Source organism: Oreochromis niloticus, linkage group LG18 (genome assembly GCF_001858045.2).
Source record: "Oreochromis niloticus isolate F11D_XX linkage group LG18, O_niloticus_UMD_NMBU, whole genome shotgun sequence".
NCBI classification, from domain to species: domain Eukaryota; kingdom Metazoa; phylum Chordata; class Actinopteri; order Cichliformes; family Cichlidae; genus Oreochromis; species Oreochromis niloticus.
The window spans coordinates 14,611,502-14,634,662 of NC_031982.2; the positions used below are offsets into that span (position 1 = coordinate 14,611,502).

Consider the following 23,161-nt stretch of genomic DNA (forward strand, 5'->3'; position numbering starts at 1 on the left):
ATTGGCTTCTAAACTTTGCATCACTTGCATTTAGAAATAGTAAATATGTTTTCATCACAGTGACTGTGTGCAGCCTCACAGCTCAGTTTCCTGTTATATCAACTTTCATATCAACAGTTTTGTACCTCTGCATATTTAGACTGATCTCATAATTGAAAACTACACAAGCATAAAAAAATCAAGTCTATTAGGCAAACAGAAGATTGATAATAATGCACAGCAAATGGAATACATACAAAACATGAAGTGAAGTAATGCTAGGATAACCTATCAGAATCAGAACACTTCATTAATCCCAGAAGTAATCAAATGGTCACAGTTGCTCATAGACAGTAAATAATACAACAAATTATGGAGTTAAAAAAATAGCTCTAATTATAACTATGCCAGTATATTACAAAAAATTAAATATGGTTGACATTGAGGTGTGTGAATGAATATTTGTGTTTCACCTTCTTTAACCTTGGTGTACTACTGATATGTAGCTGTAAGTTTCCTGAACAAAGAAAGAGTGTGAAGATTAAAAAAAAAACTAGTTGTAAACTGTGTTCAAGGTCATGGCGTACTCTATGTGTCTTCTTTATCAGGCCGGTGCCTACATGGCTGTGGGAACTGAGCTCCCTACCACTGAACAGATAAAGATTGTATCCATTGTATCCCTCTCATCAAACTTGACTTGCTATTTTCTCTGTAGAGGGTGAGCAACTATTGCACTGCGTACTTGTGCTTTAGATGGAGGAATTGTAGGCGAGGAAGAAAGGATTTCCTGTGCCGTTCAGTAGTGCTCCTGTGACTGTTTAGCACATCATGGAGGTATTATCCAGCATTGTACTTATTTTGGACAACATCTGCCTCTCTGACACTACCTTAAGAGAGTCCACCTCCATCCCCATAATGTTACCTGCCTTGAGGATCAATTTATTGAGTCTGTTGACATCCGTGAGTAAATAATTTATTAATCTGACTTCTGGTAGTCTATACCCAATATCCACGTTTTCAGATTAATGGTGCTCTTTTGCCATTTGGATTTATGACAAATACCAAAACTTGGCAGTACCAGTACTAAGTCATGCTGCTTTTAAATATTAAATTCAATGATATTATACTTGCCAAGTGAGTCTGCAAAGGATCAGGATCAGATGCAAACCAATTCCTGACTGGTAAGTCTGGTTAACACACACAGACTCTGGCGCAATGCCAAAGTACAGCTACCTTGACATGCTGTAAACGTGAGGAGATTGCACAAATACAGGACTGATTACAGACTGTACACATGTAGGGAAAGCTATTACAGCTACAAGTGAATGACAACACAGTGACACAGATTTCTGTAACACAGCCAGATTGTTTTCTGAGTAGAAGTTTTTTTGGCATATCCCATATCCAGAAAGTCATTTCCGCAATGATAAGAATTAAAATAAAAATAGTAATTCAAATCCTCTCTGAGGAACATGATTAATTTATTAGATAACTGTTAATTTTAGTCAGGCTGTCCAGCTCTTTGGATCTTTTTTTAAAGGCAGCTAACGTTTATCTTTGGCCTCCTCCCGTAAGAAGAACAGTATCTTTACTGTTGTCAGGATTAGGGCTTTTTGTTATCTCAAACACAACACACAAGCTAGCAGGATTCACATTTAATAGTATGGTACTGTATTTGTAAGTTATGGCATGTGCAGTGAGGTATGCACTATCTCACATGTTTCAACTACCTGGTGATAAATGTGACTGTTAGCATTATAAAACTGAAAAGCCCACTTGAACTTTCACTTAAAGCATCGACTTTCAAGCCTCTGATATATATCTTGTATCTTATGTAATTTCAAGAAATTAATTTGTCGTTGAGAATTTTGCAATTTATTGTCAGAGTATAGCTGGTGCCATATCCTGCCTCCAGTGACTGCTGCAAACGCTGTTTCTCAGGTGGGTTTGACGTGTTGGACCTTGAGGATACAGCGCTCACAGTTCAACCGGAGAAGGACGTTGGACAGGAACTGTGACAGAGGAGATGGTCAGTGATTATAAAGGCACGCCGCATCTGATGCTGTATGATTTGTATTCAGAAATTGTTTTTCCTTACACTGGATAAAGCCTCTAAGATCACATCTTTGCTATCCCGATTAGAGGATGAAAGTGAAGCTTTTAGGTGAAAAGTCACTGTTTGGAAATCTTAAAGCAAGGTACAAATAAAAATACACTTATTTAAGTACTGCAGATCTTTGATGTATAAAAATGCTAAAATAGATATTTGGACATTTCATTGACTGTACCTTTGTCTGAGCTTGTGTCAGTTGTGGAATCCTTGTTTTTGTTGGAAATGCCAGCAGTGTTTCCACTTCCTGGGAAAGATACAACACCCCTGTTATCCAGAATTTGCACAGCCGTCTAACAGTCTGATAGTTGCTGATAGACTCTATGTAATGATATATAGCAGGTGTGTCAAACATAAAGCCTGGGGACCAGAATTGGCCTGGCAAGGATTCCAATCCAACCCACTGGATACCTTTGGAAAACGTGACGGAGAACTTAAAATGTGGACTTTTAACTATATTTTCATATGTTTTACAACATTTCCTACTAATAGAATAGAATAGCTTTTTATTGTCATTGTAAATGTACAACAAAATTGTGGAATTGTCATAAAGACTTCCTCCATGGCTTTTCATATTAAATCTAAATTATGTAAAAGATAAAGAATTAAATGACAGAAAAGTTCCTGTTTTTTCCACTATCTACAGTAGAAATTCCTTTTTTTTTCTTTTTAATGGATATGCAGTAACAAAAAAAAAAAAAAAAGACTGAAAATGTTCTAGGCATTGAGCTACCACAACTACCCAACTTTTAAAATATCTTTAATTGGAGACAATTTGGCATTCCATTGTAGGAGAGTACATTTCTTGTTGTTTTCTGAATGATGAGCTATTACACAGGCTGGTATACTGCTGTTAATAATGCCACCTTTGCTGTCTTACCAATGATTATGAACATTTCTGTCATGATATACCGTAGGCCCATTTAAACCATGACCAACCTGCAGCAGTGGAGATGGATGTTATGAGGCCAGCTAAAGGTGTAGATGCAGTAGTGCTGCTTTTTTGGCTGGTTGGTGTAGAACCAGAGACTGAAGTTGTTTCGATATCTGCTAGCGTAGCGGTGGTGCCCACTGTTGCAGTGGTGCCCACTGTTGCATTGGTGCCTGCTGTTACAGTGGACACGATTGAAGATGTTTTCGTATTTGCTAGTGTAGATGTATCACTGCTTGTCTGGCTGGTTGCTGCAGATGCCGGCGCTGTGGATGCTGAGTCTGTTCTGTTAAGTGCAGATGCTGCATTGAGCGTTGGTGTGGTGATGTTTGTATCTGTATATATTATATTGTTGTTTCCAGTGGCTTGTTTTCTTGTTGGTACTTGGGTCACAACTGTAGCAGAGAAGAAAGAGTTTTATTATAAATATTCAACCCTGAGTCCTCACATTCTTACATGTCTGAATGCATAACTTGCTATTTTGCACGTTCACTCTCACTTACATTCTGTACAGGTTGACCTGTAGTCACGGCAGCAGTCACCAAATGTCAGACATATCTGATCACAATAACACCCCCTGAAACAACTGGAGTTTTGTCCAGGGCAGCATAGCACTGGTGGACCTGCACAGTCTGGAAACAGCACACACACCACAGCTTCTGGCGTAAAACTGATCAACATGGCACATATTTGTAACTGTAATTGCAACATGCTATTTCAAAGTATACTTTAAGGTAATGATCTCACAAACAGTAATCAAAAAGATGAATATTATTTAATACAGAATAAATGCAGCTGTAGTAAATCTGGTTGTTTATGCGTAGTCAGACTGAAGAATTTCTGAAATGTTTTGTGGACAGCCAACAAAGCTGTTAGAGTTCAGGAGTAAGTAAGGATCACTAAATGGAATGAGAGCGGTGAAAACACTTCATTAGTTACACATTTGATTGACATGTGGTGACTGTGGAAGCTATTTAAGTACAATGAACTGATTGTCATGTTCAAGAAACCAGTTGATTTGAGCTTTGGGACATGGAACGTTATCCTGCTGGAAGCAGCCACCAAGACATGGTCATAAAGACATTTTGCTTATGTCAAATTCTGCCACTGCCATCTAAACGTCACAGTAGAAATTGGACCAGACATCTAATCTTCTTTTGTCTAATTTTGGTGAGCCTCTGAATCATTTCGCCAGTTTTCTGTTTTTAGCTGAGAGGAACGGCACTTGGTGTGGTCTTCCACTTCTGTAACCAACATATTTTTTTGTATTCAGAGATGGTGTTCTTCACACCTTGGCTCTAATGAATGTTTTATTTGAGTTGCTGTTGCCTTAGCATCAGCTCAATGCAGTCTTGCCATTCTCATTTCACCTTGGACATCAACACGGTATTTTCACCCAGAGAACTGAGTAAAAATGCCTTGAACAGTTTCACTGGATATTTTCATTGGGTATTTTCTTTGATTCTGGACCATTCCCTGTAAACATAGAGACGTTTGTATAGGAAAATTCCAATAGATCAGCAGATTCTTAAAAAAGTCAGTCTGTCTGCACCAACAGCAATGTCATATTCAAAGTCAATTAAATCACTTAAATCTCCTTTCTTCCCCTTTCTGATACTTGGTTTGAGCATTGTGACCATGTCTCTATGTCTTCTTGCTTTCTTTGAGCTTCCACCATGTCTACCTGGTGTGCCTAACAAAGTGGCTTGTGAGTGTACCTTTAGCTTCAGTAGGTGACAAAAATCTAAATCATTACTGTGGAGTTTAAATATAGGCAGTGTCTGTCGCACTGAACATGGTGGCTAATTGTACAAAGATTGTTGTGGGTATTACCTGTTGTTCTGGTCATTGGAGCTGGTATTTGGGCTAGAAAAATGGAAAGACAATGACATAAAAACATATTTATATAAAAAAACATGTTAAATGTTAAATTCATATTCTTAACATACAGTTATGACTTAATTTATCTTGCCCAACAGGTACCAAAAGCAAGAGGACTTAAATACATAGTAGTGAAGTTACTTTTCCTGCTAGTTTGATGTTTATTCTGTGTCTGTACATTGCCAGACTGAAGCATAATGGCCTTGGCATCAGCATCAGCTCAAGCACCATGATAGATATTTATAAATCCAGATTTACTCTATATATTCGAGCACTAGAACCAGCTAAAGGAGGCTAAACAAAGGGAAGTAAATATGATCAGCTGTCACTAATAGCGGCCTCAAGCTCCAAACCATAAAACTAGCAGTGTTAATGCTTACAAACTCAATTAAATCTTCACTAGTTAGAATAGTTTGCTTGCTCTTTTTAGAACTCTAAAAAGTGCAAAGTTGTTTTCGTTAGCTACTTAAGTGAAATCCAACACCACCAGAATTATTGACCATGCATTCACCTATATATCCAGGGACATGAACTCAAACTATCAGTAACATTAAAGAGGATCCACCTGAAAACACACCAACCAATTTAAAAAATCTAAAGGATCTAAAAGTAGGATCTGCTCTTGTTAAAACAGCAGTTTGAAAGTATACATAATGTCTTAAATACATGTTTGTATTATGAAATAATTGTGCCATAACTTTTTGAAACTGTTAAATAGTAGTCAATAGGCATAGCTTCACTTACCATCACAGAGAAACCTTAAGAAAAGAAAAAGGAACAGAACAGACACATCCATGGCTCTGTGTAGCTGCTGAGTGTTGCAACACTTGAGAATAAGGATTCCACATAAACATGCCCTCATACAGATACAGACGAACTTTTCAAGCAAGAACAATCCTATTGTTTGCGAGAAAAACCCCCAATTACCTTCCTTATCCGTATCATGTTACAGAGGTTTTGTGTTATTTGTTTTTCCTTCATTTGCGTTGGTGTTCCTGCTGTACTGCAGGTGGTTAATGGGTTGTACCTTAAAAATGTACACGTGTATGCTGCTGTAGGTAAACTTGGGACCAAATAGCTGCATACAAAGCAACACAAATGTACTTACAGTGCAGTTTTATTGGAGCAGTAAGGATTCATCAGAAAACCTTCAACAATGCAGAAAGTCAAAAACAATTTATGAAATGTGATCATTTACCACATACTTTTAAAATTTTTAATATTATCCAATGACAATAATAGCTCAATTTGCAGTTGTGCATTTTAATCATGTTTGGCTTTAAAGAGGGCATTAATATATGCTAAAAGCATATTACCTTTGTATAAACATAGTTATAGACAGTCTAGTTAGAGAGATAATTATGTAGAGTACAAAGATTATATCAAATATATGTAGAAATAATAAGAAAGAGATAAGTATCTAAAGAATTCATGGGAAAATAGATTTGTTGATATTCAGAAAACATAATCCTAAAAAGCTAGATAAAGACAACACTTGCTGGCTAAAGAAGAAAAAAACAAAATCATTACAATCATCTGTTCTTATTTATCCATATGGAGTTTTATGTAACTGATAGTGATTAAACCGGTCCACATTCAAAGACAGTGTTTCATCTGGCATTCACACTCTCCAGCTTTCTCCAAACTCTTGAGTGCTTCTGGCTATGGTACCATCTGGCTTCATCCTGTCATTGTTTTTCTGAGCATCAAAGTTTCCACACAGGCCTCCCACCTTGCTTCTATAAATGTGTGGTAGAGTAATCTCTGCAGAAATAATACGACCGTTTAATACATTGCATGAATATGGGAAACAACAAATTATTTATTTGCTTGAAGTGGAATGACACATTTAAGAAATTACATTATCTACTTTTGATATTGTAAACTGGCTACCTGCTGAATGGTGTCCATTAAACGCGACTGACAAGCCAAAATCAGTTTGCAGGTAGATACGAGAGGAACGCTTCCAGATCTTTAGACCACCAGTCACTGAGACGGGCGTATCAGTTGGCTTTCCATCCACCTGAAGAGGAAAAAAAAAAAATCTCTCAGTGCAATTTAATATAACTGAAGTATATCTAGATGTCTATTCTGCTGTTCATTCCTGTATGATTATGTTTGTTGTATGAAGAGAAACATACATTTTTGTTGTTGAAAGCTTGTGTATTACCATGATGTCTTTCCTATACTACCAAATATGTGAAAGTTATTGACATTCCATCAGCCTTCAGTGCGCAATAGCTAATGTTAGCATGCTAGTATGACAATACATCACAAGCAAAGCACATTCTAACGTTTACAATCTTATACTTGCTTAATCTTGGCACTTTTTCGTTGTCAACGTATTATCATGATGATTCACTTCGCTAAAACCTCTGCACTCTATTGCAGAGCTGCTAGCATGGCCCAGTTACTTTGTAATTTTTCAAAGATTAATGTAGCCTACTTCATTTTGCAAAAATAAGCTATTTTGGTAACATCCACTCTATTTTTTAAGGTTTTGAATTTTTGTCTAGTTAAAAAAAATTCTGTTAATATGCAGAATATCAGAGTTTTAATACAGTAAGTGCTTAAAGATATTTAAGGTGGAGTACCACTTGTAAGTTGCGATTTATAGGATTATATTACTCACACACAGACACAATAACATCTAGGCACTGGAATAACATGGAATATTGCTACTACTGATTTTTACACATTGTCTCTCTTTCTCTGTCTTATACCTACAAAAGTGTAAAGTGAAAAGAAAAGCGCTATCACACAGCATAATTTAGCACATATAACATCATGTCACTCGCTACAGTTGTAACACCTTGAAGAGAAAATGTGAATAGGAGCTACTTATTTCCCCAACTGATTTTAAAAATGTCTGTGTGTAGGTAGCATCACACTGTGCCACAGTAAAACACTAAGAAGTTAATGTGGTAATACATACGATCAGTTTCCGATTCTTCTTGAACTCCATAGTGTGATTGTACACTCTGATCTTAAGCTCTTGTAATCTGTGGTGTTCATCATGTTCTTTGCTGTCGTCATCATCATCATCATCATCATCGTCGTCGTCATCATCATCATCGTCCTTGCTATTCTGCTCTTCTTCACTACTGCTGTCATTTTCATGCTGACTATCACCGCCCTGATCTAAGACGGGCGTGTTGATGCTTTCAATGTAGACGTCTGGAAGGTTGTTTGGCAAGTTGCTGGTCCTCACCAGCACGTAAGAGTCTTCACCCTCAAAATCATGCTTCATTTTATCAAATGTTCTATATTCAGGGTCCTTCTTGATAGTACACTCATCGAAGTCTGCGGGGAACAAGAAGAGCAGTTAATAAATAGGAACAAAAGCATAGTTTAGGTACATCGCAGGAATGTAGACTACCTGTAGAGTGGCAGTAGTAATTGCCCTTTTCATTTTGAAGGCAGACAGCATTTCCATCACACTCGTCTTCATCATCACAGTCAATCTTTCCTATTCCGTCATCCTCCTCACATTCACATTTCTGACTGCAGTGATCTGTGTACCACTGTTCATTGAACTGAAAAGACACAGAGAGTCAGCATACTTTGACCATGTGCTCATTTTCCAAATTGTCCAAATTGTCACATTGTCTTACTTGGTGTTTGGTGCCATTCTTGTCCACACAGCCACATCGTTCCAGAGGCACACAAATCTTCATTTTCATGACAAAGCCATCATCGCACACACACCCAGGAACACAAACCCCATTGTCACTACAATGTGGTGGGCCATTCAAGAATACACAGGTTGGACTACATGCAGGGACACAAGTGGTATAGTGACTATACCGTGGGCAAGAGGGTGCTGGGGAAGGAAGATGTATACAGTTAAAGGATAGATATATGCTCAGTTGTAAACTTCAAATGACAAAAAAGAAAATGAAAAAAAGTGTTCATTATATATTGAAAATGTGTTTGTTAATCCCCAAAAGTTGATTCTGTTCATCTGTATGTAGCGATTTCAGTGGGAGAAACACTGGATGATTGAGCGTGCATCAAGGCACGTGTTTATTACTGTCTTTAGCTTAGAACTGACATACACGCACAAACATAACATGACACCTACTGTATACCTTTTAGGAAACCCATGTCATTGTTTCAATTTGCTTTCTAACTGTAGACATGCAAAACTTACTTGGTACCGGCAGGGTTGTTTGTTGCGGTCTTGCTGTTGTAGATTGCGGTTTATTTATTGTGGGCTGGGGTCCAGCTGTGGTTGATGGTTGTGGCCCAGCTGTTGTTTCCGGCTTTAGTTGAGTTGTGGTTGATGGTTGTGGCCCAGCTGTTGTTTCCGGCTTTAGTTGAGTTGTGGTTGATGGTTGTGGCCTAGCTGTTGTTTCCGGCTTTAGTTGAGTTGTGGTTGATGGTTGTGGCCTAGCTGTTGTTTCTGGCTTTAGTTGAGTTGTGGTTGATGGTTGTGGCCCAGCTGTTGTTTCCGGCTTTAGTTGAGTTGTGGTTGATGGTTGTGGCCCAGCTGTTGTTTCCGGCTTTAGTTGAGTTGTGGTTGATGGTTGTGGCCCAGCTGTTGTTTCCGGCTTTAGTTGAGTTGTGGTTGATGGTTGTGGCCTAGCTGTTGTTTCCGGCTTTAGTTGAGTTGTGGTTGATGGTTGTGGCCTAGCTGTTGTTTCCGGCTTTAGTTGAGTTGTGGTTGATGGTTGTGGCCTAGCTGTTGTTTCCGGCTTTAGTTGAGTTGTGGTTGATGGTTGTGGCCCAGCTGTTGTTTCCGGCTTTAGTTGAGTTGTGGTTGATGGTTGTGGCCCAGCTGTTGTTTCCGGCTTTAGTTGAGTTGTGGTTGATGGTTGTGGCCCAGCTGTTGTTTCCGGCTTTAGTTGAGTTGTGGTTGATGGTTGTGGCCTAGCTGTCGTTTGTGGCTTTGACTGAGTTGTAGTTGTTGTCGGATTGACCAGTTCTGTAACAATATTTCACAGTCAGGTCTGTCATTTAGATTGTCAGATAGTGTTTGGACTGCACAGAATATAGTTAGGAGGTTGGGATTACCTGCACAGCGCCCACGATGAAGTGAAACATCATCTATTGCCACATCAGACTGAGTATTCGAACCTCTTCGTCCTTCAAATATAATCTAAAAGTGCAGAGGTTACTGTTACATGGCGCTATAATTGTCATAGTGTACAGAGTGATTAGGTTACACTAAATTAGTGTTAGTTAATTATTTATTTGCTGTGCAGGTTTCTAAAATCAGATGTTTCTAATAAAGAAATGTCTTTAATAGGTAACTCACCTGGAAATTGTCTGTTGCTGTAATGTCCACCTGAGCCAGGTGCCACATATTTCCTTGGTCATTTTGCTTCTTCCAAACCTGATTGGCTGTTCTGTTTTGGACCAGGTAAACATGGAGGCCCATTGTATCTGCTGAACCGTACATATGGTACCAGAACTGCAGACACTGAGGTCCAGAGTCAGAGCACTCAGAGCTGATAAAACGAGCTGTGTCGCCATATGTTGCACTGTTGGCTTCAATGTACAGATAGTGGCCACCTAAAAAGGGACAAACATTTTTAGACAATAATGATGAGGATAATTCAGGAAATTACACGTTTAAGTCATGTTCACACTTAAAACTGCTTGTTAAATTTCTTTGCTCTGACATTGTTTACATTAAATTGCAAAAAAAGTGAGAAAAAAATTAGAATTAAATAAAAATAAAGAAATAACTATTGATGAAATTGCTTTAACAATGCAACTATGGCTAATAATAAACAGAAAAAAAAGGGTTTAGTTTTTTCCTGGAAATAACTGTTTCTGGCTCGTGCCAGAAAGCTCATTACCTCCTGTTCCTGTGGTGTGATCTGTAGAAGGTCCTGTATTGATAGTAGGAGTGGAGCCACTCTGTCTTGTCCAATCAAAAGCGTCTGTGATCATTTGATTCCACTGACATAAATCTTGCTCAAAATCACAGCGGAGTTGGCAGACTGTTAAAAAAATAGATTACATCTTTGATACACTAACTTTTATATATCACAAAATAGATTTGTAAACAAGAATAAACTAAACTGGTAAACAATAGCTGCTGTGAAATTATTACTATACCTGGCTGCAGAGGTGGCCGGTTATCTGGAGCTTCAGTAACATTGTTCTTATTAATTAAGTTGGTTGTTTCCTCCACTATGGGAGGCACAGTAGTATTTATTATCGGTGGTTGGAAGGTAGTAGTGACCATAGGAGGCTGTGGAGCTGCAGTGGTTATGACAGTGACACTTGGGGGCGCCGTGGTATTAAGATCAGGTCTAGCTGATTGCGTTGTAATGCCACCTACCAGATCTGCAACAGTGTAACAGTGTTATTGTCTGCATAGAAACAGCTTTCCAAACCTGTTATGGTATTTTCTGTTTTTTATATGCTTCTTACTTGAGCAGTGGCCCCGATAAAGCTTCAAATCATCTATGGCCACATCTGACTGATCATTGGATCCTCTGCGCCCCTCAATAATGATCTAAATGATAAAATTCAATTGAATGATATGTTTGCAGGATAATTTTGATAACTAGTAAGCAGGCCACACTTCATGGTTTGAAATAAGTCACCTGAAAAGCTGTGGTTGGTTCAATGTCCACCTGAGCCAGGTGCCACATATTTCCTTGGTCATTCTGCTTCCTCCAAATCTGATTGGCTATTCTGTTTTGGAGCAGGTAAACATGGAGGCCCATTGTATCTGCTGTGCCGTACATATGGTACCAGAACTGCAGACACTGAGGTCCAGAGTCAGAGCACTCAGAGCTGATAAGACGAGCTGTGTCTCCATACGTTGCACTGTTGGCTTCAATGTACAGATAGTGGCCACCTGAACAGGGACATACAATCAGTAAGTTAAAGATACACTTTTAGACAATAACACTGAGAATAAATAAGGGCAGAAGTTAATTTACAAGCCATTTGCACTTGCTGCTAAAAATGGCTGTTAAAGTTTTTCATACTGAATGGATAAAAGCAAGCAAACAAAAACAAAACAAAACACCAAACTTGATTAATTAATGTGACTGTTTTATTCGGGAAGTGTAACACTATATAACCTCAGTATATTAACTTTATTTGCCCTATGTCAGAAAGCTTATTACCTCCTGTGGTGTGATCTGTAGAAGGTCCTGTATTGATAGTAGGAGTGGAGCCACTCTGTCTTGTCCAATCAAAAGCGTCTGTGATCAACTGATTCCACTGACATAAATCTTGCTCAAAATTACAGTGGAGTTGGCAGACTGTTGAAAAAAGAAAAATATGATTACATTAGGTGTATAGTAATTCTAGACACAAGATATCCATCCATCCATTTTCTTCCTCTTATCCTTTTCAGGGGTGGGGAGCTGGAGCCTAACCGAGCTCCCATTGGGTGAGAAACAGGGTACACCCTGGACAGGTCATCATTATGTCACAGGGCTAACAAGGACAGACAACCATTTGCACTCACATTCACACCTATGGGAAATTTACAATCACCAATTAACCTAACCCCTGTAACTGCATGTCTTTGGACTGCAGGACGAAGACACAGTACACTGAGAGAACCCACACAAACATGGGAAGAACATGCAAGCTGTACGCAGAAAGGCGTGTTGGAGTCAAACTCAGGACCTTTATGCAGTGAGGCAACAGTGCTAACCACCACCCCACACTAATGCGCAAATGATGGATGTGTAAACTATTAACTGTTAGAGTATAAATGGGACATTGAAGTGTTGCTGTGAAATTATTACCATACCTGGCTGCAGAGGTGGCCGGTTATCTGGAGCTTCAGTAACATTGTTCTTATTAATTAAGTTGGTTGTTTCCTCCACTATGGGAGGCACAGTGATATTTATCATCGGTGGTTGGAAGGTAGTAGTAACCATAGGAGGCTGTGGAGCTGCAGTAGTTTGGACAGGAACACTTGGGGGCGCTGTAGCATTAAGATCAGGTCTAGCTGATTGCGTTGTAATGCCACCTACCAGATCTGCAACAGTGCAACAATGTTATGAAGTGTCTGCACAGAAAGTGAGAAACAGCTTTCCAAACCTGTTATGGTATGTTCTGATATATAAACCTTTTACCTGAGCAGTGGCCATGATAAAGCTTCAAATCATCTATGGCCACATCTGACTGATCATTGGATCCTCTGCGCCCCTCAATAATGATCTAAATAATAAAATTCAATTGAATGATACGTTTGCAGAATAGTATTTATAACTAGTAAGCAGGCCACAATCCATGGTTTGAAATAAGTCACCTGAAAAGCTGTGGTTGGTTCAATGTCCACCTGAGCCAGGTGCCACATATTTCCTTGGTCATTCTGCTTCCTCCAAATCTGATTGGCTATTCTGTTTTGGAGCAGGTAAACATGGAGACCCATTGTATCTGCTGTGCCGTACATATGGTACCAGAACTGCAGACACTGAGGTCCAGAGTCAGAGCACTCAGAGCTGATAAGACGAGCTGTGTCTCCATACGTTGCACTGTTGGCTTCAATGTACAGATAGTGGCCACCTGAACAGGGACATACAATCAGTAAGTTAAAGATACACTTTTGGACAATAACACTGAGAATAAATAAAGGCAAAAGTTAATTTACAAGCCATTTGCACTTGCTGCTAAAACTGGCTGTTAAAGTTTTTCATACGGAATGGTAAAGACAAACAAAAAACCCCAAAACCAATCACCAAACTGGCTTTAATGGTGTGACTGTTCTATTCGGGAAGTTTAACACTATATAATCTCAGTATATTAACTTTATTTGCCCTATGTCAGAAAGCTTATTACCTCCTGTGGTGTGATCTGTAGAAGGTCCTGTATTGATAGTAGGAGTGGAGCCACTCTGTCTTGTCCAATCAAAAGCGTCTGTGATCAACTGATTCCACTGACATAAATCTTGCTCAAAATTACAGTGGAGTTGGCAGACTGTTGAAAAAAGAAAAATATGATTACATTAGGTGTATAGTAATTCTAGACATAAAATATCCATTCATCCATTTTCTTCCTCTTATCCTTTTCAGGGGTGGGGAGCTGGAGCCTAACCGAGCTACTATTGGGTGAGAAGCAGGGTACACCCTGGACAGGTCATCATTATGTCACAGGGCTAACACAGACAGACATCTAAATGATGGATGTGTAAACTATTAACTGTTAGAGTATAAATGGGACATTGAAGTGTTGCTGTGAAATTCTTACTATACCTGGCTGCAGAGGTGGCCGGTTATTTGAAGGGACAGTGGTATTTATTATCGGTGGTTGGAAGGTAGTAGTGACCATAGGAGGCTGTGGAGCTGCAGTGGTTTGGACAGTTACACTTGGGGGTGTCGTGGTATTAAGATCAGGTCTAGCTGATTGTGTTGTAATGCCACCTACCAGATCTGCAACAGTGTAACAGTGTTATTGTCTGCATAGAAACAGCTTTCCAAACCTGTTATGGTATTTTCTGTTTTTTATATGCTTCTTACTTGAGCAGTGGCCCCGATAAAGCTTCAAATCATCTATGGCCACATCTGACTGATCATTGGATCCTCTGCGCCCCTCAATAATGATCTAAATGATAAAATTCAATTGAATGAAACCTTTGCAGGATAGTATTTATAACTAGTAAGCAGGCCACAATCCATGGTTTGAAATAAGTCACCTGAAAAGCTGTGGTTGGTTCAATGTCCACCTGAGCCAGGTGCCACATATTTCCTTGGTCATTCTGCTTCCTCCAAATCTGATTGGCTATTCTGTTTTGGAGCAGGTAAACATGGAGACCCATTGTATCTGCTGTGCCGTACATATGGTACCAGAATTGCAGACACTGAGGTCCAGAGTCAGAGCACTCAGAGCTGATAAGACGAGCTGTGTCTCCATACGTTGCACTGTTGGCTTCAATGTACAGATAGTGGCCATCTAGAAAAGGTGAGTGAAAACATTACATGTATAATAATATACAAAATATCTCCACAGTTATATCTTACCTTTAGATGTTGGTTCTATTAACTGTCAGTGTTAATTTACATCAAATCTTACCCCCAGTGTGGTCAGCAGAGGGGCCTGTCATCAATGTGGGGGTAGAACCTCTTTGCCAGGTCCAGTCAAAAGCATCTGTAATCATCTGGTTCCAGCTACAAAGGTTGCTGTCAAAGTTGCAGTCAAGATTGCAGACTAAAGGGAAACATTTGGAGAAAAAAATAACATGAGTCATGAGACACTTGCTAAACGTCCTAAAAATGAACCCTAGTTACCATGACAAACTGCACATTCAGTACATGAACAAGGTGTAAATGTTAATTTTTAACTAGACAGGTTTTACAATGCAGAAACAAGTGACTTGTAAAATATAACTTGCTGTGTATTTACTTTGGTGTAAGGGAAGCATTTCTGTAGTTGTAGTAGAAGGCTTAGTTCCACTTCCCAGGACTGGAAAACCATCTAAATAAAAACAACACTGACTTTTGATAAACTCTGTCACATCAGTTATGCTAAAGAAGTTTATATCTTAAATTATTTACTTTACAAAACAGTTTACAACAGTATTGCATAGTTCCATATTTATTAACAACCTAGAGTTTGCTTTGCCTCTGTTACCTGAACATGAGCCAAAATGGATAGATATGTCATCTATGGCCACATCTGACTGATAATTAGAGCCTCGAATTCCTTCTATTATAATCTGAAAGGCATGAGAAGAAAATAACATTCTAAATTAGAATATCAAGTCTTGATTCCCAGCATGCCCTTCATACAGTCAACATTTCTTAGGTCCATGCATTGTCAAACTCACTTGGAATGGACCAGAGACTTTGACATCAGCTCTTCCCAGATGCCATTCTGGTCCCTGGTTGTCCATCATGGACCAGAGCTTTGTAGTTTTACTGTCTTTCAGCAGGTAGATATTAAGAGCCATGGCTGTGGCTGAACCATACATATGGTACCAGAAATACAGGCAGAGTGGTCCGTTAAAATTACATGCCGAGCTCATCAAACGGGCAGAGTCTCCATGAGTTACACTGTCTCCCTCAAGGTACATGTAGAAACCAGCTATGGAAAAGTTGAAAATTACACATTAAGTATGAACAATGTTATGAAACCAACCAAAATAGACCCCAACCTCTAAAAAGGGAAAACAACAGAAGTTGGTTTTACCTCCAGTGGTGTGGTCTTGGTTTGGACCTGTTAAATTTGTTGGTGTGGGTCCAGAGTGTTTCGTCCAATCAAAAGTGTCCTGCATAAGCTGCTCCCACCCACACAGATCTTTTTCGAAATTGCAGTTCAAGGGACAAACTATAAAAAGCAAAATGTAAATAATGGATGAAAGAAACAAACAATGGAAATACTGATTTACGAGTTAATAATAATTTCTGAGACACATGCTTTTAAACTTTGAAAAAACTTAAATATCGCATCTAATGTGTCGAAAGTTATACCTCAGGCCAGCAAAAGAACTAAAATACATTTACACTTCTATTAAATATTGGTACATATAAAGCAGGCAAGCCTATTAGCTAAGCTAATATTTGTTTTGAAATGATTATTTGTAAACTGTATCACATCACTTATTCAAAGCAGCCCCCAATAAACTTTCTCAACTGTGAATGCTCTTACAAGTCTGATCTGGTGTTGGAGAAGCAGTTGTTGGAGGAGCTGTTGAGGTAGAGAGGTCTTCTGAAATTGGATGAAAACACACACAGTTAACACAACATATCTAGACATCCTACTGTATATTTACTTGTACAATAATAACAATGTCATCCTCATATTTGATGCAAACACCTACCACAGGCTGTGCCAGTCTGCCAGTTTGGAAGTTCAACTCCTGAAACCTGGCATGCTGTTGCATAGGACTTCAGAGATTCACAGAGTGTGTGTTGGTCGCCGCTCGTAGCACAGTAGTCATACACACAACTATTGAGGTAGATGCTTGGGTGAATGTGTTCATGACAGGGCATGAAACCACTGCCAAACAGCACTGAACACTCATTGTAGGCTGTATCCTTCTCATCCTTATCACAGAGTCTTGGATTGTTTGGACGAGCTAAACATCTGAGAAAATTTAGATAAACAGAGATTAGTTACTTCTAGATTACACTGTATAAAACACATTGATGTAATTTTAAATAAAATGTGTGTGTGTGTGTGAGCTTAGTGCATTGGCTAGTAAAGGCACCAGGCTATATTCACTCAAAAAAACAACTTTTCAACCTTAATATACATGATGCGACCATTCTGAGTAAAAAGAAACTGAAATATATAAAATCAAAGGTTTATTTATTCAAATACTTAATCTTCAAGGAAAACATGCATAAACTGAATATATACAAATCAAGTAAATTTAATTTGACCAGATTCATTTCAACATTTTTCATTGTACTTATGTAACAGAATTACATGGAAAAGTTACATAATACGTAATTTAATTATTTAAAGTCAGCAGTTTTTGAAGAAATATGTGCTCCCTGCAGTTATCTGATAAGCTCAGCTGATTTTTAGATGTTGGCTTGAAATAAAATACCTCCCTCTGTTGTGACTGAACTGCAAATCCTGTGTCTATTTCATGATTTGCCGTGATAGTAGGTTGGGTTATTACATTGTGAATGTAACGCCACAAAGACACTCAGAACATGCTTAGATTACTAACATACAACAGCAATGCTGGCATGCTCAGGCTTAGCAGGTAATGTTCACTGATTTTACTCAACATGTTATGTTGCATATTAGTATTAAAGAAAAAGCACAACTCAGGCTCATTAGAGTGTAACCACTGCCACTCTGCTGGTGCTACAAAATGCAGTCATTTTACTAGCTTTTGTTTTTTTCAATACTATGCTGGTATATTTAGGTACAGAAGTGCCATACTGGTACGCAAATGTTTGCTGTTACTGTGTACAGTAATAAAATAACTCACTCAGAGTTGTTTGGGACCCTCCAGCTGTCACCAAACTCGAACGCTTCTGACACGTTTTGGCCTCCTGGAGTTACAAAGTCATCGTCCTGGTATCCAGAATAAGTGCCACACAGTCCACACAGTTCATACTTGTAGTGCTCATCCACCTGCAGAAACAGTCTGTTCTCTCCATCTATCTGCATTTTGAGGCCAAAGGTTGTCTCCAAGATGATATGATTATTCTTCACATACACCCATACTGACCCATATGTCCCTTTGGTTGAATACGGCAGTTGAACTTGTTTATAATTGACCTAAAGAAAGGACAGTCTTTTAATAATTGAACTTATTTTGCATGTTGTTTTACATACAGTAGAAGTAATATTTTCTTGAAATAGTTAGTTAGGTTAGTGCTACCAGTGACCTACTAACTAGCTAAAGTATAGCCTTTTAGCTTGCTTAAGTTCCAGGTTGTAAATAACTGACTTCCTCTAATGATCTGACACAACTGTAACTGACCTCTAAAAACATGTGAAAGTCATCTGCCACTGTCATTAATGAATTACAGGAGATAATGCAGAACAAAAGAAGTCCATGTGCAGTAAAATGTAAGCTGTAAATAATCCCAGATCACTGTTCTTCAAAATAGCCCTGTCTCATTTAAAGGGGAAGAAATGTTTTCAGTGGTGTTAAAGAGAGAACTGCTTTCTTACATAGACCTCTCCGCTTTGATTCAAGATGAGATACAGATCCTCGACTTGGAGAGCCACGGCTTGAAGCTTGGATCTGGTGAAGTTCTGAAGGGGGGGATGGGTGTTGTGTCCAGATACTGTGAACTGGACTGAGCTTCCTCCACCGCATGTGGTGGTCAATATGTAACTGCAGCCCCCTTGAAAGTCATATGCCAGCCCATCAAAGGTGATGTAGTGTGGATCACCGTACACACTGCAGGTGGTGGGTTTGAAAAGGAAGCAGCCTTTGACCCCGTCTTTAACCTTACAAACTTCATTGTCTGCACATTGCATTTGAGTGCACTGCACATTGTTATTACCCATGCACTGACACTGTTGCACACAATCTCCTTCCACCAGTGTTTCTCCTTTCTGCAGGCAGAACAGAGTTGTGTGAATAAATTACTGTGAAATTGAATATGTGAATAAGAAATTGTGTTGTGTTCATTTACCTCACTTACCTCATAGTGTTTTCCATTATACCAGCACCCGCAGTCTTCTGCTGGGACACACTTTTCCCCACTGAGCTTGAAGCCAGAATCACACTCACATCTTGCCACACAGCTTCCACAGGAGCCAGCTATATCCAGATTGGAGCACACCTCGGGACAGCCATCAGCACATGAGTTATAGTGGCTGTTCTCACCGCACTGTATGGCTGAGGGGATCCGAGAAAAAGACAGGAAAGAGTGCATGACCTTTACTGTTATCAGTTATTATTTGCCACTGCGTCCTCTATTTTGAAAAGGAGGAAGAAAAACAAAAGCAGGATTTAATAACGCAACATACGGCAGAGTGTGGAGTTCCTCAACATGGGTACTGCAATGCCAGCTTTATTGCAGATATCAGTATACACCTGTAGCGTCTCACATAGCACGGCTGGGTCACCACGAGTAGAACACATGCCAAACACGCAGCCTCTGATGTAGCTGTCTGCCCCTACAACTGATAAGCAGTCAGCAAAGGGACCAGTAGTAGAGAATAAGCCTCCACAGTACTGCTCGCTGGCATACTCTGCCTCCTCCACTGGGTCACACTGAGGGAATAGAATAGTTTCACAGGAGGAGGCAGGTTCCCCAGTCTGCCAGCTTTCAGCCAAAGCTGTTGCATTTTGTGCATTGAGGTTCCCAAAGTCATCTTCTTTGTGATTGTTAAAGTTGCCACACATGCCACAGACTTTATCAGAATAGGTTGATGGCAGGGTGACGTGGACCACACCAGTGCTGTCAAATGAGACTATAAGACCAAAAGTGGTTGCCAGCACAATAGTGGCAGGGTTGCTCCTGATATTGACAGTGCCGCTGTTAAGGCTAAGTGGAAGCTTCCTCCAGATCCCATTAACCTGAAAAACAGTGTTAGTTTAGGCTTTCTTACCAGTTACCATACACAATATGGACTTATTGCATTTGAAAGTTTATATAAAAGAAGGCATTTAGAAGATAGCTGTGTCTATAAAGGCCAATATGACCCATTAGTCCTTTACCAGTGGCAATAAACTCTGCCCTTTATGCATTTATGGGAATCGCTGGATTTGGTGCTTTACTTGGCTCAGTGGTCATTACTTCATAATGGCAAGGTAAAAGGAAGTGCAGTTGTATGGACAGTAGTTATGGATTATGAAGTTTACAGAGCAGTGTAAAACAGAAAATGTGAATACATAATACTATATTTTTATTAGGAAAATAGCTGCTAGCAGACAGATATTCATTCAGTAGTTGGCAGTGGCTTTGTTTACAAAATATTGACTTCCTTAGCAATGTAAAATACTCAGACCGTCCTCATGTGTATGTGTCAGAAATGTTCTTTCAGTGTTTGTAAATGTTAAAGGCTGGGATAATTGGTCATTAGCTGTGCCATAAACGTCTTCCATATATATATAAGAAACTCACCACAACCCGGTCTGTTTGGCTTTTGAGCAGAGACACCCTGTAAATCCTCATGTTAATATTGATCTTCTGGACCTGTGGCAGAGATGTGTTATCATTCTGCTCATTGACCACTTCCACAGTGAACATGGGCAGGGTTTCAGTGGGTGAGCAGGTCTTAGCCAGAACATAAGTGCAGGCGGTCGTGAAGCGGAACAATACTCCATCAAAAGTGCTGCCGTCCGCCTGACTGTGTATAGTGCACATCCCAAAGGTAGAAGTCCCATTGGGGCCTCCTCTTTGAGGACCACAGAGTTGGCCTTTAGGGCACTGAGAGGGAAAGCAGGAGAGCTGGCCAGCAGAACAGAGGCAGCGGGTGGTCACATCTGTCCATAACTCTGTGTTCGATTCACACTGTTGCCCTGTTGGGGCGACCATATTAACAGCTTATCAACACCTATGTAGGATTAATAACACTGAAAAACTGTATTCAGTTTTAATACTGTAGTTCAGAACATCTTCTAAAACATCCTCATCAAAAAATGTCTTTGTGACAATTCTTATTACAGGTCTTCTGTTTTTATGTACCACACAAAGATTATTGTAAATACATTTTAACCTTAATTGATTTGTGGCACCAAAGCTGTTGTTGAGATGCTTAATTTGGTAAATACTTACCACAGGAGCCTTTTCTTACACCTATCTGTTTAAATGTGATCTCTTTCTCTATGGACAATCCTTGAACCGCTTCAAACACAACCTAATATATAAAAAAGATAATTTATTTAAGGACATGCTATAGAATATTTATATTATGACAGTACAGTTCTTATGTGTGTTGCTATGTTTTATTTTACCTGAGACCCAGGCTCAGTGATGTTCAGGGGCACAAACGCTTGCCTCCATGCGTTCTGAGGAAGAGCAGGAGAGGTCCAGATTTCTACTGAACCAACGCTGTTTTTTAGCAAGACACGAAGTTCAGACCCATTAGCTGCAACTGGGACAAGGTACCAGAACTCTAGACAAGCCTTGCCCTCAATCCCTAGTGGACCACTCTCTGAAACATTCACTGCAAAATCCCCTGGGGGAGAAAAAGACAAAAAAGAAAACTTAATACACTACATACTTTAAAGTGTCGTAGGCCTTTTTTAAAATCACACCATACAAAATGCTGATAATATATATTTAACAGAAACAGCTCTTCATCTTTGTTCTTGTAATTAAACAAGTACTGCCTTGTACTGAACATCTGCTGTGAAATAGCTGTAGCTGTAGAAGATGTCTGTTTGTGTTGCTGTAGCTACTAAATTTGAATCTCATGTGTAAGCTCTCTGTTTGACTGCTCTGGGGAAAACACCAGGTTGTAAAAGAATAGAGCCTATTTCAGATCAATTTGTGATAATGCAGCAAGACACGAATACAATCACAGCCTGTGTGTAGATTAAAACAGAACTGTGGACGGATGCTCCAGATATTTCGCCAAAGGTTGGGACAAAATTAAAGGTTAATTAATTCATTCAACTTATCTCTCAGAGCCAGAGTGAACCCACAACTGTAAATTGACTTGATGACTTATAAAAAAGCACACGTTTAGTTTTCGGTTCAGTCTACTGTTTTGCAGTAAATATAATTGTCTTCACCTGCTCCTTTTTCACTCGCCGTCCAGTCACAGTTCAGATTGGCACGTCTGTCATCAAAACACTGTATAACGTATTCTAAAGGAAACAAAAAGTGAAATACATCATTATGTACAACATGTTTGATTTGCGTCCTTATCTAAAGCAGGTCAAGTAATTATGAAATCCTTAAAGGTCTTAATAACTGCAGTACATCGTACCTGAATGTGCCCTCCACTCTGGTAAAGTAACTAATAGGAAGTCATTTTCAGCTCTGAAACAGGAAATCAATGACCAATAACCAACGTAACAACATAAAGGACTGAGTTAAAAACTTGACTAAAAACTTCCTTTGTTTTAATTTAAATAAACTAAACTAAAATATTATTAATTACAGATAAACTAAAAAAATTTAAATTATCTTGAAACCCACCTGCATTGAGTCCCTGTCTGAGTTAGAAAGAGAACAGCCACTGTGACCACCAAATCTGTGCGTATGCCTCCAAGCATAGCTGATCCTTTAATAGCAACCTCTCGGCTGCTCTCCTGTTGCTAAAACTCTTTTTCTCTTTGATGAGTTGAAGAATGAATGATGAGCAGTAACTGCTGTTAAGCCTTTTGGTGGAAGCACAGCTTAAGCGACTGTTTGAATGCGAGCGCAAGCCTGTAGTTTTTGTCTTGTTCTCAAAATAGAGCTTTGGGTTTAGGTATTTATCCCTTTTGCTACGACCACCTGACCAGGTAACCTCAGCAGTGGGAGGAGAAAGAGGACAGCAGAGCATCAAGGCATGAAAGTGGTTGGACTAGCATAAAAATGTTGTAAAGGTGACGACAACCCTACTGCTATTTTGGTAAACAGTGCTAGGTGAGGTCAAGGTTTAGTGTTGCCATGCCATAAAAGGTTCTAGAGCAAGGTAAGTGCACATAGACATATGCTTACAAAAACATAAATGAGCCCATAAACTTAAAAAAGAAACAATCAGTTTTAGAAATAACTGTTTAGATAGTGCTGATACATAGTATAGTTTATAAATGTATTAGAATAAGTTGAGGTGATGTGGAAGAATACAATAAATTTATTAAACCACAGGTTGTGTAATAAGCTATTATGTAATTGGACCTAGATAAGCAACATAGCAGAACAAAGTTTCAAAAATGCAACCAAGTAGGACAGGACCCTCTGAGTCTAGATGCTGGT

General features: G+C 39.2%; 2 protein-coding genes across 4 annotated transcripts; both read right to left on the reverse strand.

The window, feature by feature from the left end:
* Nucleotides 1–930: 930 nt before the first annotated feature.
* On the reverse strand, nucleotides 931–5,901 carry LOC102077040 (cell wall integrity and stress response component 2). Its single transcript, XM_019347477.2, has 6 exons — nucleotides 4,854–5,901; nucleotides 3,524–3,652; nucleotides 3,029–3,415; nucleotides 2,268–2,336; nucleotides 2,078–2,166; nucleotides 931–1,991 (listed from the first exon to the last, which is right to left on the reverse strand). The coding sequence occupies exons 1-6, from the start codon at nucleotides 4,954–4,956 to the stop codon at nucleotides 1,917–1,919; spliced, it is 852 nt and encodes a 283-aa protein (XP_019203022.2). The 5' UTR covers nucleotides 4,957–5,901; the 3' UTR covers nucleotides 931–1,916.
* A 101-nt stretch (nucleotides 5,902–6,002) lies between these two features.
* Nucleotides 6,003–22,646, reverse strand: LOC100696410 (zonadhesin). 3 transcript variants are annotated; one of them, XM_019348338.2, is made up of 37 exons: nucleotides 22,397–22,646; nucleotides 22,185–22,237; nucleotides 21,988–22,062; nucleotides 21,205–21,428; nucleotides 21,026–21,107; nucleotides 20,372–20,769; nucleotides 19,272–19,824; nucleotides 18,944–19,140; nucleotides 18,465–18,854; nucleotides 17,773–18,065; nucleotides 16,645–16,910; nucleotides 16,473–16,532; nucleotides 16,014–16,151; nucleotides 15,652–15,908; nucleotides 15,456–15,540; nucleotides 15,228–15,299; nucleotides 14,898–15,032; nucleotides 14,521–14,777; nucleotides 14,345–14,429; nucleotides 14,081–14,257; nucleotides 13,668–13,805; nucleotides 13,138–13,394; nucleotides 12,962–13,046; nucleotides 12,634–12,864; nucleotides 11,996–12,133; nucleotides 11,465–11,721; nucleotides 11,289–11,373; nucleotides 10,971–11,201; nucleotides 10,709–10,852; nucleotides 10,162–10,418; nucleotides 9,918–10,002; nucleotides 9,055–9,828; nucleotides 8,516–8,724; nucleotides 8,281–8,437; nucleotides 7,837–8,204; nucleotides 6,795–6,924; nucleotides 6,003–6,665 (listed from the first exon to the last, which is right to left on the reverse strand). In XM_019348338.2, exons 1-37 carry the CDS (start codon nucleotides 22,471–22,473, stop codon nucleotides 6,523–6,525), a joined length of 7,563 nt encoding a protein of 2,520 aa, XP_019203883.1. In that variant the 5' UTR covers nucleotides 22,474–22,646; the 3' UTR covers nucleotides 6,003–6,522. The 3 variants fall into 3 exon arrangements, with proteins under 3 accessions (XP_019203883.1, XP_019203884.1, XP_019203885.1); XM_019348339.2 differs by lacking the exons at nucleotides 11,289–11,373; nucleotides 11,465–11,721; nucleotides 11,996–12,133; ... (3 more) ...; nucleotides 13,668–13,805; nucleotides 14,081–14,257; XM_019348340.2 differs by lacking the exons at nucleotides 10,971–11,201; nucleotides 11,289–11,373; nucleotides 11,465–11,721; ... (3 more) ...; nucleotides 13,138–13,394; nucleotides 13,668–13,805.
* Between the last annotated feature and the right edge of the window lie 515 nt (nucleotides 22,647–23,161).

Coding starts and splice junctions, on each gene's coding strand:
- LOC100696410 (XM_019348338.2), bottom strand. CDS start 22,473: ATGCTTGGAGGCATACGCACAGATTTGGTGGTCACAGTGGCTGTTCTC. Junction 19,825..20,371: donor GCCAAACAGACCGGGTTGTG/GTGAGTTTCTTA, acceptor ACTGTTTTTCAG/GTTAATGGGATCTGGAGGAA. Junction 14,430..14,520: donor AACCAACCACAGCTTTTCAG/GTGACTTATTTC, acceptor TTTATCATTTAG/ATCATTATTGAGGGGCGCAG.
- LOC102077040 (XM_019347477.2), bottom strand. CDS start 4,956: ATGAATTTAACATTTAACATGTTTTTTTATATAAATATGTTTTTATGT. Junction 3,653..4,853: donor TCCAATGACCAGAACAACAG/GTAATACCCACA, acceptor TGCTGTTTCCAG/ACTGTGCAGGTCCACCAGTG. Junction 2,167..2,267: donor TGACACAAGCTCAGACAAAG/GTACAGTCAATG, acceptor CCTTGCTTTAAG/ATTTCCAAACAGTGACTTTT.